The following is a 17295-nucleotide window of genomic DNA, read 5'->3' as shown; positions in this document are numbered from 1 at the left end:
TACAGAAGCACCTTTTCTTTCAGAGAAGGTCTACCGAAGCACCCGGTTTTTCATAAAGGATCTTTAGAAGCAGTCTGTCTTTCAAAGAGGCTCTTAGAATCACCATTTATTTCAGAATGGGTCTGCAGAAGAACCCTTCATTTAAGTCTAGAAAAGCACTAATTATTTCAGAAGGTTTTTGTAGAAGCATTCTTTTTACATATAGAAGCAAAACGGTCCGCAGAAGCACCTTTTCTTCCAGAAATTGTCTATAGAAGCAAAATTTCTTCCAGAATGTGTACAAAAGCACACTTTATTTTTGAAAGGGTCTACTGAAGCACCCTTTCTTTCAGAAACGGCCCAGAAAGTGTGTACAGAAGCACACTTTATTAGGCTCACTTTCTTTCAGAAAGGGTCTTCAGAAGCTCCCGGTCTTTCAGAGAAAAATCAGGAGTGACCCTCTCAAAAATTTAAAATTGTAATTACATTCCTCTACTGATAAATAATTAGGACATGTTCTTTTAATATTTTATAATTATTATTTTTATTAGTTGTTTATTTTTTTTTTTTTTGATTTTTTATTTTTTTCTTTTAAAAATTCTCTTACAACTAAATAATTTCTTTTTTACATTAAAACAATTAAATAAAAAGTATGCCAAAAACGCACACATAGATCATCATTTCAGGTTGGTTGTTGTTGTTTTTTTCACTAACAAATTCAAAATACAAAAATTAATAAAAATTTTACAATTCTTTGATTTTGTTGCTAAAACTAATTAAAAACAGTTTACATTCATACATTCAATCAAGCATTCAAACATACATACATGGGAATTAAATGCAAAGAAAATAGGGCGTTACGTACATATGTACAATAGGGGGAGAGACAATTAATGAAAATGTGTTGTGAAATAATTTTGAAAAAGGGGCATAATAAATAAATTAAATTAATGAATAAAACAATAATGATATCACACTCACAATGGACGTTTACATTCACACAAACTTAAATTATATAATGATATTAATGTAATATTTTTTGATGATTGAGATTAATAATGACGATTTTTTAGATGCTGCTGATACTGTCTTCTTGGTGTTGTTTTTGTTTTGGTTGTTTTGTGGCCAATTTACAGAGAGACCACAAATTCTTTGCCTGTCTTAAAGTCGGTACACTTGAATTGGGGACAACACTTGGGGAAACTCCATGATGGATCAGCTGGCAATTCTTCACAGCCAGGCATTTCAACATAGGGACATGTCTCAATGTTAATTGTCTGGCTCTCAAGATCACAAGTCAAGGCTGCACAAATGCCTTTGGGTTTGTATTCCTTGTTGGGCAACATGGCGCGACGTGTAAATTTATCAAAACATTTACCGGGATGTGCTGTAAGAAAGAAACGCAAAAAAATAAAGAGGAAATTAGTTGTTGTTATTTATTATTTATTGCAAAAAAATATGAGGAAGTTCAACGTCATCATCATCATGTTTTTTCTTCACGGTAGTGTATTTTTTATGCATATTTAAAATAATGGAGAGAAAAACAAAACGAACAATAACTGATTAACATGGTTGTAAGGAAATCTGATATGAATAATATTCTAGGTGCCTCCGTTGTTAAGGTATGCACTTGATTAAAATAAATGTCGAGATTATGGAAAACATATTGAAAGACATGTGTTCGGTAACAGAAGGCGACATGTGTTCACATTTTTATTGAGGAAGCGTTTAAATTTTGAGAAATGGGCAAAAAAGGCAAAGGAAATTGTAAAAAGGTCTAAAATAAACAAAAGACTTAAGGCACAAACTTATTTTAATGGGAGAAGTGGCTCTCGATTAGGTTATGAACTCATTGAGAATGTTGCAATATTTCCTAATAATGAGAGAGAGAGAAAGTTCATGGAAATAGTAATGACATTATCTAATTCAATGAGAGGACTTTTTATTCATATCATCTAACGGTGTTCACTCATCTAATGAAAATGCAATTGTAATGAATATCAAAAACTTAAGACACAAACCTATTGTAAACAAACCTCTTTAAAACAAAAGACTTAAGTTACAAGCTCATTGGTCTTATTGACTTTATAACGTTACTCTCTCGTGTACTACAAAAGACTTAAGGCACAAACCCCATTTCAAATGATCTTAACACACAATAAAATTAGCACAATAGTTCCGTATTGTCTTAAAGGAAATTCCCTCACACTTGGAAACAAAAGACTTAAGTCATAAACTACCCAATGCACACAAGCAAGCATTTAGCAGTCCCACTCAAATGGAAATGTAATAAAATGATCACAATAAATCTATTATAATGATACTAAATATCGCCTTCCTTTGATCTTTTGAAAAGATCACATCATTTACCAAAATATTAGACCAATTGATATCATCTTCCGAAATAGACAAAAGGAAAAAGGCGGCGCCGCGACAATCAAATTACCATGACCATAATAAAATGTCTGTTTGTTAATTATCAATGAAAAAATACCAAGCTAGAGATTAGAGCATAAATAAAAATAAAAAATATTTCAAGCCATGTATGCATGGCAACATGACCTTCTCAAAAATCTCCACAAGAAAAACAAAAACTTAACACCTGCAATGGCTATAAAGGTTTGGATGTGTACGTCTGCTGTGGATTTTTAGTTCATTGTACTGTTGAGGGAATTTTTTGTTTTGCCAAAAAACACAAACTTTAAAAGCCGGTTTTTTGGCATTTTTTGGCAATTGACGTCAATCCTTGTTGCCAATAAGAGCCCAGGCAAAGTGTAATCAATTTTGATCGGCCTCAAAAGGGGTGTTACTGGTAGAAATAAATTTAAGGATAATTTTTATTATCAATTTAAATAAAAAAATTAAAAAATGGGCTGTTACAGGTACAATAAATATTTTAATTGAAAATAAAAATTATCCCAAAATTTATTTATTATTTTTATTTTTAATCCAATTAAAAAAAATGAAAAAAACTAAAATTTCCTCAATTTGAAAAAATAAAATCTATAATTTGTTGTTTCAATTTTTAAAATTTTTATGTTACCAGTAGAAATAATTGTTCAAGATTTTTTATTTTCAAATAAAAATTTCTTTAATATTTTTTTTTTTGAATTAAATTAATAAATCTTGAAATATGGACTGTTACTATTAGAAATACATTTTAGGGACAATTTTTATTTTCAATATAAAATTACTTTATGTTTTATTTCAAATTAAATTAATAAAAATAAAAAATAAAAATTAAAATGCCTTTAATTTGAAAAAATAAAGTCCAAAATTTTGAAAATTTTTATAAAAAATGTAAAAAATTTCAATGTTATTATTTTCAAATAAAAATGTCTTTAATGTTTATTTCGAATCAAATTAAAATTGAACATTATATTAAAAAAATAAAATTTAAAATACTTTTAAATTGAAAAAATAAAGTCCAAAATTATATTATTGGTAGAAATAATTTTTCATTTTTATTTTCAATTAAAAATGTCTTTAATTTATTTTATTTTGAATTAAATTAAAATTGAAAATTATATTATAAAAAATAAAATATAAAATACCTTTAATTTGGAAAAATACAAAATATTTTATAAAAATTTCTATAAAAAATTTACAAAATTAAATGTTATTGAAAGAAATAATTTTTCATTTTTATTTTCAATTAAAATTTCTTTAGTTTTTTTTATAAAATAAAATTTAAAATGCTTTTAAATTGAAAAAATAAAGTCCAAAATTTTTTTTTTAAATTTTTATAAAAAATGTCAATAAAATAATTTTTCATTTTTATTTTCAATTAAAAATTTCTTTAATTTTTATTTTGAATTAAATTAAAATTAAAAATTTTATATAAAAAAATAAAATTTAATATACCTTTAATTTGAAAAAAATAATGTCCAATTTTTTTTTTGAAAATTTTTATAAAAAAAAACTTACAAAATTTCAATGTTATTGGTAGAAATAATTTTTCATTTTTATTTTCGATTAAAAATTTCTTTAATATTTTTTTTGACTTAAATTAAAATTAAAAATTTTATATAAAAAAATAAAATTTAAAATACCTTTAATTTGAAAAAAATAAAGTCCAATTTTTTTGAAAATTTTTATAAAAAATTTACAAAATTTCAATGTTATTGGTAGAAATAATTTTTCATTTTTATTTTCAATTAAAAATTTCTTTAATTTTTATTTTGAATTAAATTAAAATTGAAAGAACTTCAAAAATGGGCTGTTACTGGTAGTAATACATTTTGGGATTACTTTTTTCAATAAATAATTCAATATTCCAATATTCCAATTAAATGAAAAAATAAAATTTTATATTTCATAAAAATACTTTTAAACTGAAAAAATAAAGTCCAATTTTTTTTTTAAATTTCTAAAAACATTTCAATGTTATTGGTAGAAATAATTTTTCATTTTTATTTTCGATTAAAAATTTCTTTAATTTTTATTTTGAATTAAATTAAAATTAAAAATTTTTAAAAAAAAAAATAAAATTTAAAATACCTTTAATTTGAAAAAAAAAAATAAAGTCCAATTTTTTTGAAAATTTTTATAAAAAGAATTACAACATTTCAATGTTATTGGTATAAATAATTTTTCATTTTTATTTTCAATTAGAAATTTCTTTAATTTTTATTTTGTATTAAATTAAAATTTAAAGTTTTATCTAAAAAAAAATAAAATTTAAAATACCTTTAATATGGAAAAATAAAGTCCAAAACATTTTTGAAAATTTATAAAAAAATTTACAAAATTTTAACGTTATTGGTAGAAATAATTTTTCATTTTTATTTTCAATTAAAAATGTCTTTAATGTTTATTTCGAATAAAATAAAATTGAAAATTATATTAAAAAAATAAAATTTAAAATACTTTTAAATTGAAAAAAGTAAAGTCCAAAATTTTTTTAAAAATTTCTATAAAAAAATTACAAAATTTCAATGTTATTTGTAGAAATAATTTTTCATTTTTATGTTCAATTAAAAATGTCTTAAATGTTTATTTTGAATTAAATTAAAATTGAAAATTATATTAAAAAAAATAAAATTTAAAATACTTTTAAATTGAAAAAAAGTCCAACATTTGTTTAAAAATTTCTATAAAAATTTACAATTTTCAATATTATTGACAGAAATAATTTTTAATTTTTATTTTCAATTAAAATTTTCTTTAATTTTTATTTTGAATTAAATTAGGATTAAAGTTATAATAAAAAATAAAATTTAAAATACTTTTAAATTGGAAAAATAAAATCCTAAACTTTTTTGAAAATTTTTATAAAATCCAAATTTTTTAATAATTTCTTTAAAAAATTCACAACATTTCAATAAGAAATAATTTAGAAAATTAGAAATTTAAATTAAATTAAATTAGAAATAATTTTTCATTTTTATTTTCAATTAAAATTTTCATTAATTTTTATTTTGAATTGAATTAAAATTAAAAATTATATATAAAAAATAAAATTTAAAATACCTTTAATTTGAAAAAAATTAAGCCTAATAAAATTTGAAAATTTTCATAAAAAAAATTACAAAATTTCAATGTTATTTGTAGAAATAATTTTTCATTTTTATTTTCAATTAAAAATTTCTATAGTGTTTATTTTGAATTGAATTAAAATTGAAAATTATATTAAAAAAAAATAAAATTTAAAATACCTTTAAATTGGAAAAACACCTTTAATTTTGAAAATTTTTATAAAAAAAAATTACAAAATTTCAATGTTATTGGTAGAAATAATTTTTCATTTTTATTTTCAATTAAAAATTTCTTTAGTTTTTTTTTAAATTAAATTAAAATTGAAAAAACTTAAAAAATGGGCTGTTATTGGTAGCAATAAATTTTGGGATTACTTTTTTTCAATAAAAAATTCAATATTTCAAAATTTCAATATTCCAATTAAATAAAAAAATGAAAAAATAAAATTTTATATTTCATAAAAATAGAAATAATTTTTCATTTTTATTTTCGATTAAAAATTTCTTTAATTTTTATTTTGAATTAAATTAAAAATTTTATATAAAAAAAAAATAAAATTTAAAATACCTTTAATTTGAAAAAAATAAAGACCAATTCTTTTTTGAAAATTTTTATAAAAATATTTACAAAATTTCAATGTTATTGGTAGAAATAATTTTTCATTTTTATTTTCAATTAAAAATTTCTATAGTGTTTATTTTAAATTTAATTAAAATTGGTACTGGTAGTAATAAATTTTGGGATTACTTTTTTCAATAAAAAATTCAATATTCCAAAATTTCAATATTCCAATTTAATAAAAAAATTAAAAAATAAAATTTTATATTTCATAAAAATACTTTTAAATTGAAAAAATAAACCCAAATTTTTTTAAATTTCTTTAAAAATTTCTATAAAAAATTTCAATGTTATTGGTAGAAATAATTTTTCATTTTTATTTTGAATTAAATTAAAATTAAATTTAAATTAAATTAAAAAAAAAATAAAATTTAAAATACCATTAATTTGAAAAAAGTCCTATTTTTTGTTTGAAATTTTTTATAAAAAAATTTACAAAATTTCAATGTTATTGGTAGAAATAATTTTTCATTTTTATTTTCAATTAAAAATTTCTTTAATGTTTATTTTGAATTAAATTAAAATTGAAAATTATATTAAAAAAAATAAAATTTAAAATACCTTTAAATTGGAAAAATACCTATAAATTTTGAAAATTTTTATAAAAAATTTACAAAATTTCAATGTTATTGGTAGAAATAATTTTTCATTTTTATTTTCAATTAAAAATTTCTTTAATGTTTATTTTGAATTAAATTAAAATTGAAAAAACTTAAAAAATGGGCTGTTATTAGTAGCAATAAATTTTGGAATTACTTTTTTTCAATAAAAAAATCAATATTCCAAAATTTCAATATTCCAATTAAATAAAAAAATGAAAAAATAAAATTTTATATTTCTTAAAAATAGAAATAATTTTTCATTTTTATTTTCGATTAAAAATTTCTTTAATTTTTATTTTGAATTAAATTAAAAATTTTATATAAAAAAAAATAAAATTTAAAATACCTTTAATTTAAAAAAAATAAAGTCCAATTTTTTTTTTGAAAATTTTTATAAAAAAAAATTTACAAAATTTCAATGTTATTGGTAGAAATAATTTTCCATTTTTATTTTCAATTAAAAATTTCTATAGTGTTTATTTTAAATTTAATTAAAATTGGGCTGTTACTGGTTTGGGCTGTTTTGGGATTACTTTTTTCAATAAAAAATTCAATATTCCAAAATTTCAATATTCCAATTAAATAAAAAAATTAAAAAATAAAATTTTATATTTCATAATTTTTTTGTTCTTTTTTTTTGTTTAAATAAAATTTACAAAATTTTAGTGTTATTGGTAGAAATACTCTTTTCAACAATTTTTTTTCAATAACAAGTATTTAATTTTTTTCAATTAAATTAAAAAAAAAACTGGAAGAAAATAAATAATAAAATTCTTATTTTTACTATGTTTTATTTAACTTGCTTCGTTGTCTGTTTAGTTCAAATCTGGTAACTCATTTTTCACACAGTTGCGGTTGACCAATCCAACTAAAACTTTGTACACTTTTCAGATTTGGATGACAATACATGAATATGAAACCAAAACCAATATGGGTCAATTTTTTCCTATAGCCCCCTTTAGCAGCAACACACAATTTCAGGTATTTTGAGGATTTTATATCAATTTTTAGCCCGAATTGGCTGTAACATGGCATTTGGAGTCCCCAATGGCACAGAAACTTCCCCACCAAATATGTTGGTCATAGGTCAAGGTTTTGGTATAGCCCCCATATAGCGGTGACATTAGATTTCTAGCATTTTAATGTTTGTATTCACATTTTCGCCCTAAATTGGCTGTAATTTGGTTATGGGGTTCCGTTGAAAGTGAAAAGGCCATGTTGAGAGGGGGAAGTTCGGAGGAGGGATATTCGGAAGAGGTTGTTCGGGGGAGGTTGTTGGAAGTTTGGAGAAAGGACGTTTGGTGGAGGTTGTTCCCATACGCATTGTGGTATGGGATGGTCGTATTTTCTTCCAAAACTCGTACACCTCAAACAATCGTACTCCCAAGAACAAAATACACATAAACATGAAATATGTCTTATTTGTTTTGTTTGTCAAATTGAAACGTGTCGGTAATTGCAATAGTTTATTGAATTGATTTATTCGAATAAGTGAATTAAAACGCCATTGTTTGGAGGACAATAACTGAACATGAAACAAAAAGCAAACCAAACCAAAAAAAAATACAACTGCTACTCAACGGAAACGAAAACTACAAAAGGCAAGAGAAGTATATCAAGAGAAACGACTGAATGAAACTGAGGAAGATAAAGTTGTGAGATCTGTTAAAAGGAGTAAGTATTTAGAAAATGAAACAAGAGAGCAACGTAATGCAAGATTGGATAAATGTCGTGCAAATATGGAGCATTTGAGGAGGACCAAATCAGACGAGCAACGTAACGCTACACTAAGGCAAGATTCATTACGCCATGCATCACAAAGGCAAATGGAAACATCCGAAGAGCACGCATATAGATTAATAGATAATCTATCTAGAACCTCAGCAAAGAGTGCATCAAAATTAGGCTTTGAAAACTCTATAAACGTTTTCAGTAATCAAGTTTGTGACGTATGTAAAAAATCTTGCTATCCGAATCAAGTTTCGACAATGCAGTGTACCAAGTCATATTTTCCAGCTGAATTGTCTCATAAGCAATCACTTACCCTATGCTGTCGATGTCGCAAACATTTATCTAATAAGAAGAAAACGACCCCTCCATCAAAAGCATACTGGAATAATTTGGAGCCTGGTGATATTCCTGAAGAAATACGAATTCTATCTCAAACAGAACAAAGGCTTCTTTCAAGAATAATACCGTTCATAAAGATCATTAAATTCAATGGCATGTTTGGACAATATGGTTTCCGTGGGCAAGCAGTTCTCTTTGCCCAGGATATATTTGAAGTTACCGATAAACTACCAAATATGTTACCAAGATCGACTGATGAAACAGGTATTGTAATTGTAACGGAACATCTCGAGAATATAAACATAACACGTGAGTTCACAATATCTCGTGAACGAGTTTTCAATGCTCTAAGGTGGTTAATTGCTAATAACCCTCTTTACAAAGATGTAACGGTTAATGAATGTGTAAATTTAAACGAACAAGATGTAATCCAATTAGTCAACCAAAATAGAATTGAGCCAATCGAAAATCAATCTGAAGTAGTTGATGCCTACATACCAATAAATGATAATGCAAGAATACTTCGAGCATCTTGGCATCAGGGGAACACTGACGTGTTTGTAGACTTTGCAGGTGTTCAATGTACAGCAATGACTGTAGCTAATATAGTGAGATCAACTATTATTCACCCAAACAGATTGTCTACTATGATACTGGATACAAATTTGTTAGAAGGTGATAAACTTTACAGAACTATACGTCAAATCACACCTGCCGATCAAATACCGATTAATGGCTACTTGGAAATACAGAACTTTGATTGTGTCAAGAGTAATATCGTAATGTTCAATAGAACATTCCAAATAGATTATGATGCAAATACACTTCTATTTGGTAGTTTAAAAGACAGCGTGAATAGAGGCAATATTGGTAAAACGTTGCATGAATCCCTTGTAGAACTATTCAGATCATCGGCAGCAGGAATTTTAACAGCAGCATCAAGATCTGTAGGAGTAATACATTCTGAAAGTAAATATTACTTTGCAGATTCTCATTCTTGTGGTCCAAAAGGAGCTAGCGGAAGAGCATGTATAATCGAATGTGATAGTATAGAAGAACTTCATCGTATATGTAAGCGGTCAACTGGGTCAAATAACACTCAGTATACTATCACCTACGTTGATGTCTATTCATTAAGTCAAGATAATCACAACGTATCTAATACAACTGAAATTCAACAATTAGCGCAGATAGGCAATGAACAACATACCCAAATTCAAACATCAGTAATAATTCCTATTGATGATCATACAAACGTATCTAATACAACTGAAATGCAACAATTAGCTCATATAGGCCAAGTACAACATACCCAAATTCAAACATCAGTAATGATCCCTATTGATTGTGTACAGCCAGATGTTGAAGATGAAATTGAGGTATCAGATAATGCGAATGAAATAAGACGCAAGACGAAGGATAATATTGTTAATGAAGCATACGAACTGAAAGCTGAAGAGTTTGCTTGGTATTATCTGTTCCCATATGGTATAAATGGATTGAAAGAAAGTAGACCTGTTAAAATTACACCATTGGATTATTATCAGTTCAGAATATTAGGTAATGATAAACAATTTCAGCGGAATGATTATCTTTTCTATGCTTTGTCTATGTTTGAGTATTATCGTGTAAAATCTAATATAGCTGCATGTGGAAGAAAGATTGAAGGTCAACATGGTACCAAAGTAGAAGATGTACACCTCTATATAAAGAACCTTAGAGGCTCATCTGCATATTGGCGCACCGCATTGAATGATCTCATAGCACAAATAAGGTGTCTTGGCCCACCAACCTACTTCCTGACTTTCAGTTGTAATGATCTTCATTGGCTTGATATGCGTAAAGCGCTACTAATAGCTGATGGAAGACCAAATGAAGATCCAATGAACATTGCTATCAATGAAATACAACGGCTCGTTGAACTCCATCCGGTAGTTGTAAGTCGCCACTTCATGGTACGAGTAAAAGCCCTAATGAAATTTTTGAAGAACAACAACGAAGTAATAGGAGGTAGACTTATCGAATACTGGTGGCGTATCGAATTTCAGAATCGTGGAAGTCCACATTTGCACATGGTAGTATGGATCGAAGGGCATCCAGCGATTGAAACACCTGCTGGAATTGATCTTATCGATAAAATATGTTCATGTGAAATGCCAACTGAAGGAACTGAATTGTATGAAATAGTAAAGAAGTGTCAGGTTCATCATCATACACATACGTGTAAAAAAAATCATACGACTTCTTCAGTATGTCGATTCAACATGCCAAGACCAGTTTGCTCACAAACGCACTTAGTAGATGCTTCAACCGATGAATTCATACAAAACGGTGGTCGGATATGCCTGTTAAAACGAAGAGCTGATGATCGATGGATTAACAACTATAATCCAACTTTACTTGAGCTTTGGAAGGCTAATATGGATATTCAACCATGTGGATCGAACGAATCAATCGCATACTATGTTGCAAAATATATATCCAAATCAGAGCCAACAGATTTGGACGCTGGCATAAGAGAAGCAATACAACAAATTAGACGAGACGAAACCAATGTTTCAACGAAAATGTTCAAAATTTGTATGAGATTAATGAAGGAGCGACAAGTATCAGCATGTGAATGTGTCTTTCGACTGTGTCATCTCAATTTACGAGAAAGCTCTAGAAAAACGGTGTTCCTGAATTCTCGTAAACCGGAGCAGCGATATAAAGTGATTAAATTCGATGAAACAGGTCAAGCTAATGGATACTTTGCAAATGTATTTGAGAGATATGAAAAGCGCCCTACTGAACATTTAGAATTCAACTTTACAGACATGAGCCTTATGGAGTTTGCAATTCGCTTCGAACCATACTATACGAAGCCAGTAGGCAACGATGATGAGAATATTGATGAAGATGCCTATGAACAAGATGAACCAATGAGAAAGATAATAATCAAGTTATCCGACAACACAAGAATTGTTGCAAGAAAAACACTAGCTGTAATCCGAGTGCCTTACTTCGTAGCAGCTACTGATCCAGAGAACTACTACTACAGCCTCCTACTACAATATTTACCATATCGTAATGAGGAAGAGCTGCTGCTAGGTTTCGACAGTGCCCAGGAAGCATTTTTAGCACGAGAACAAACATTGAAAGAGATAAATGAACATATGGAGTTATTGCGTCAACGAGATAGACAACTTGAAAACGCCTTTCATCAAGTGCATGCTTTCCAGATTTTGGAAGAAGCAGATCCTCTCGAAATTGACGAAGAAGAAGAAGGACCACTTCAGCCTATAAATGAGAACGAGTTTCAGGCAGCACAGCGTGCAATGAATTCTGGACAACGAGAAATATTCTCTCACATTACTCGAAGTATTCAATCACAGTCGACAGGCAATATAGAAAGACTGAAAATATTCTTTACAGGTGGAGCTGGTGTAGGCAAAACGTTTTTATTAAACTTGTTACGTTATCAAATTAATAGATGCTATGCAAAAAATGCAGTTAAAGTATGTGCATTAACAGGAGTTGCAGCTCGCTTAATCAGTGGCTCAACGATCCACACTACGCTAAAGCTGCCTGTTCAAAAAGATGGTAGAATTACGGGATTGTCACCACTAACTGGAAACTATCTAAGAATTATGCGACAGCAATGGAGAGATATAGAGTTTATCATAATAGATGAAATATCTATGGTATCTTACCAAATGCTTTGTATGATAGATTTTCGATTAAGGCAGTTGAAAAATAAGGATGACGAGTTTTTTGGTGGTGTAAATATTCTTCTCTTTGGAGATTTAATGCAGTTACCGCCTATCAAGAGGTCAGGTAATCCCGTGTATAAACAACCTCAACATCTAGAGCCAGCAACAAATCTGTGGCACCTCTTTACGCTCTGTGAACTCACAGAAAACATGAGGCAACAAGGGGATAATACATTTGCAGAGCTACTAAATGCACTACGCATTGGAGAAATGAAAGCAGAACATTTCGAAATATTGTCAGAAAAAATTTTAAAAGAAGCAACGGAAGAATTTGCAATTGAAAAGGCGTTAAGAGTATATCCAACAAATAAGCAAGTTGAAGATCACAACACAGCTGTACTGCAATACTTCAAAAACCAAAATGTTAAAATATATACAATCGAAGCACAAGATCGATTAGTAGACGCAACACGCCAATTGGAAAACAGAGATTTGAATGAAGTCATACCCACTGACATCAATAAGACCGCCGGATTACCAAAAACTTTGGAAATTTTTGTTGGAGCAAAAGTGATGCTCCGATCCAACATAGATCAAACAAAGGGATTAGTTAATGGAGCAATAGGATATATAACGGATATAATTTGGCCTCACTACCGCAGAGAACAAATGTACTTAACAGATATACCATCAGTAAGGGTTGACTTTGATAGAGTTGGTACTCATATAATACAACCAAAAACAATACAATTTTCGGCTAAGTTCAGTTACGGAACTGCTGAAAGAAGAATGCTTCCACTGATATTATCATGGGCCTCAACTGTCCATAAATTACAAGGGTCAACCGTAGACTACGCAGTGGTGTATCTGGGATCAAAGCTTTTCGAAGAAGGGCAGGCATATGTGGCATTGAGTCGCGTAAGATCGCTGGATGGATTGAGAATAGAAGAAATAGATTGCTCAAAGCTAACTGGAAAGAAGCCATGCAATAACGAAGCGTTAACAGAAATTAATAGGATGAGAAACTACCAACCTAAATAAATGTTTATTAACATTATAAATATAAACTCTTCATTAAATATCTGTTATAATTTCATGTATGTACAATAAAAACTTAAGATCTCAAAAATTTGTTAACTAAAAACTTAAAAATAAAATATAATTTAAAAAAAATTAAGTTACAATGTTTTATTTATAAGTGCACCAAAAAATTATAAAATAATTGTTCGCGTAGCCTTAGTAAGTATATTCTTCTTCATGATGGAATCTCTCAAATAAAACACTTGCCTTCAAATTAAAAATGGGAACAAAATTAAACGGCAAGTGTTTTATTTGAGAGATTCCATCATGAAGAAGAATATACTTACTAAGGCTACGCGAACAATTATTTTATAATTTTTTGGTGCACTTATAAATAAAACATTGTAACTTAATTTTTTTTAAATTATATTTTATTTATTTTCAATTTAAAAATTGATTTAAAAAACATACTTTACAAAATTCCAATGTTTTGTTAAGTTGTTTTTTTTTTTTTTTGTTAGTTTTTGTATTTTATTATTATTGTCTCACAATTTATGTACTGCTGTCTTCAATGTAAGGTCATAGCACAGCACGTTTATGTCATTTATTGGCAATTTATAATGAAAAGTTGTGTGTGGCTAAGGCAGTGAAGTGCAATAAAATATTTTGTTTTTTTTTTTAATTTGTAGTTAATTTATAATGACATTTAATAAAACAAAAAAAAAACAATTGTAGTGTTTAGACATTTGGGGGCATAAAGGTTATTTGCAATAATAAATTTTAATGAAAGTCATGGGAAAGAAAAAAATGGGTAAAAACATAAGTGGGGTGCGGGTAGAATGAAAATTATAAAAAAACAAGAAAAATTAGTTTAATAATCGTAGATTTAAAAAAATATATTTTTCAATAATCGTGGAATTTTTTCAATAATAGACGGCTTGGGTAAAAACATAAGTGGGGTGCGGGTAGAATGGAAATTATAAAAAACAAAAAAAAAATAATTTAATAATCGAAGATTAAAAAAAAAATAAATATTTTTCAATAATCGTGTATTATTTTTAATAACGGTGGATTTTTAAAGCATTTTTTCAATAATCGGGGATTTAAAAATATATATATATAAGAAATGTTATATATGTTATTTAAAAATGCTAAAACGATTTAAATATTTTTAAAAATATACAAACTTTTAACAAAAAATAGAAATATTTGAACCCTCAATATAAATTAGATTTTGAATTCTAAATAACATTCTTCAATTGTTTTATTATTAAAACAATAAAATATCAATTCAGTTTGCATTTTATAAAATAATTATGAGAATTTGTATTTTTTATTTTAACTATTTTATTTTTTTTTTAGTTTTTATTTTTAATGTTTATTTTTTATTTTATTTTGTAATTTTTTTTTTTATTTTTATTTTATTAATTTTTATTTTTATAATTTGTTTATTTTTTTTTTAATTTTAATTATTTTTTGTTTAAATTGGCAAAAACATAGAAAAATTAAAAATTCGTAAAATCAATTCAATTTTTCTTTTTTAAAAATATTTTATTTTAATTTTGTAATATTATTTATTATTTTTTTAATATTTCGTTAGGAATAACTTTGCACATAAGAACTTCTTGTTAATATATGTATGTAAACTGGGCTATATAAAAATATAGAAATGTTAGTTAGATATTTCCTTTTACTAAATGTTTTTTTTTTAATTTTTAAATAAGTTTTAATTTAAGAAAAATATTTTACCATATATTAACTATTAATTTTTTAGAATTATTTTTTTTAATTTCTTATTTTTTATTTATTTTTACCTTTGTATATTTTTTATTTTCATTATTCAAATAATTTTTTTATTTATCAATTTTTTTAAATATTTTCTTAATTTAATAAAAATATTTTTTTAAATTTTTAAGTAATTTTACCTTTTTTATTTATTTATTTATTTATTTATTTATTTATTTATTTATTTATTTATTTATTTATTTATTTATTTATTTATTTATTTATTTATTTATTTATTTATTTATTTATTTATTTATTTATTTATTTATTTATTTATTTATTTATTTATTTATTTATTTATTTATTTATTTATTTATTTATTTATTTATTTATTTATTTATTTATTTATTTATTTATTTATTTATTTATTTATTTATTTATTTATTTATTTATTTATTTATTTATTTATTTATTTATTTATTTATTTATTTATTTATTTATTTATTTATTTATTTATTTATTTATTTATTTATTTATTTATTTATTTATTTATTTATTTATTTATTTATTTATTAGGCCATCAGGTATTACCTTTTTTTATTATTTACTATGTTGATTATTTATTATTTTTATTGTCTAGAAAATAATTTTTTTAATTTTAAAATTACTTATTTTTTTTTTTAATTTTAATTTTTTATTTATTTAATTGTTTGAAAACTATTTTTCTTTTTTAGTAATTTTCTTAAGCAAACTTTTGCACACCTGAACAACTTTTATATGATTTGAAAGAGAGCATTTTTCTCAGATAATAATATTTTTCAAATTTTTAATATCAATTTATTTATAAATGTTAAAAACAAATCAAAATTCTATTAGAATAAACAAAAGACTTAAGCAACAAACTGCAATTATAGGGTTGCTCAGAGAAAGCGCGACAAAGAGAGTCAAAGCACTAAACAAAATGCAAACCATAACAAAAGACTTAAGCAACAAACATCCTTTACTTACAGAGGGAGAACTAGTGAGAGAAAGTTTAAAGAGAATCAATAGAATATGTACTGAGAATGTGATATAAATGATAAGAAATAGTAAACAAGACACCCATTATCATCATTGTAACTAAACAAAACCAAAGACTTAAGCAACAAACTTGGTGAGGGGAGTTAGAGAGAGTAATTAACGGAAGAAAATATAAAATTTTAATAGAAATAAATAATAAATATACAAATATTTAATAGAAAGAAAATTAAACAATTTTTTAAATTAAAATTTTGAAAAACTAACAATTTTACTTAAAAATAAAAAATAAATAGAAAAATATTTTAATACTTTTTCATAAATATAAATAAAAAATATTTAATAGAAACAAATTAATTTACTTTATTGGAAATTAAAATATAAAAAAGAAATTGAGAATTAAAATAAAAAAATCTAAACTTAGTAATAATAGACATTTTAAAAAATACTTAATAGAGGAAAAATTATTTAATTTAATTATTATGGAAATTATTATTTCAAAGCCACATAAAAAATTGTCACTCATTCAATTGGGTTGAAGATTTACTAAAAGCAATAAATATAAAAGCTATAAATAAATTTATTTTTTCCACATTTAGGAATGTTGAAGCTAAGTAAAACAATTATTGAAGAAAATGACTAAACATTTATACAATGCTGAGTAGACATGACTGCAAACAAAAAATCACAAAATCAAGTGAATTTACAAATAAAATAAATAAAACTGCTTCAACACAAAACGTAATAGGGGGACAAGGGCTTTAAATAATTACAAAGAATGTCAGCCATAAACACCTTGCAAAGCAGAAAATTAAAAAAGGAGCATTCAACTATTTAACAATATTGTTAAAAAAAGCAAATGACACTATAAATAGCTTGTAAAACTTGAAAACATGGAGCCATGCAGTTTTTTTGTTTTGTTTGGCCTGCATATTGAATTACACAAAAAAATCGAAACAAAGAATCCATTACTAGCTGAAAAATTCCATTCCAGGGAAACGAAAAGCAAATGGTTTTTGTGGCACACACAATAAAAACCTGAATTCTTAAATTGCATTGAAATCACAAACACGCGTAAACAATTATCCCCCAAA

At 25.4% G+C, this 17295-nt stretch overlaps 1 protein-coding gene across 1 annotated transcript in view; it reads right to left on the bottom strand.

Moving 5' to 3' along the window:
- Positions 1 to 520: 520 nt before the first annotated feature.
- LOC141401459 (uncharacterized) overlaps positions 521 to 17295 on the bottom strand; it is a 20822-nt gene continuing 4047 nt past the window's right edge. The window contains exon 2 of the mRNA XM_073981721.1: positions 521 to 1366. Coding sequence (XP_073837822.1) covers positions 1110 to 1366 — 257 coding nt within the window. The 3' untranslated portion in view covers positions 521 to 1109. The remainder of the gene's footprint in view (positions 1367 to 17295) is intronic.

The sequence above is a fragment of the Musca autumnalis genome, unplaced genomic scaffold, assembly GCF_047663935.1.
Source record: "Musca autumnalis isolate F117 unplaced genomic scaffold, ASM4766393v1 scaffold_4, whole genome shotgun sequence".
NCBI lineage: Eukaryota > Metazoa > Arthropoda > Insecta > Diptera > Muscidae > Musca > Musca autumnalis.
Note: the sequence above shows the minus strand (reverse complement) of the source record. Positions and strands in the feature narration are given on the sequence as shown.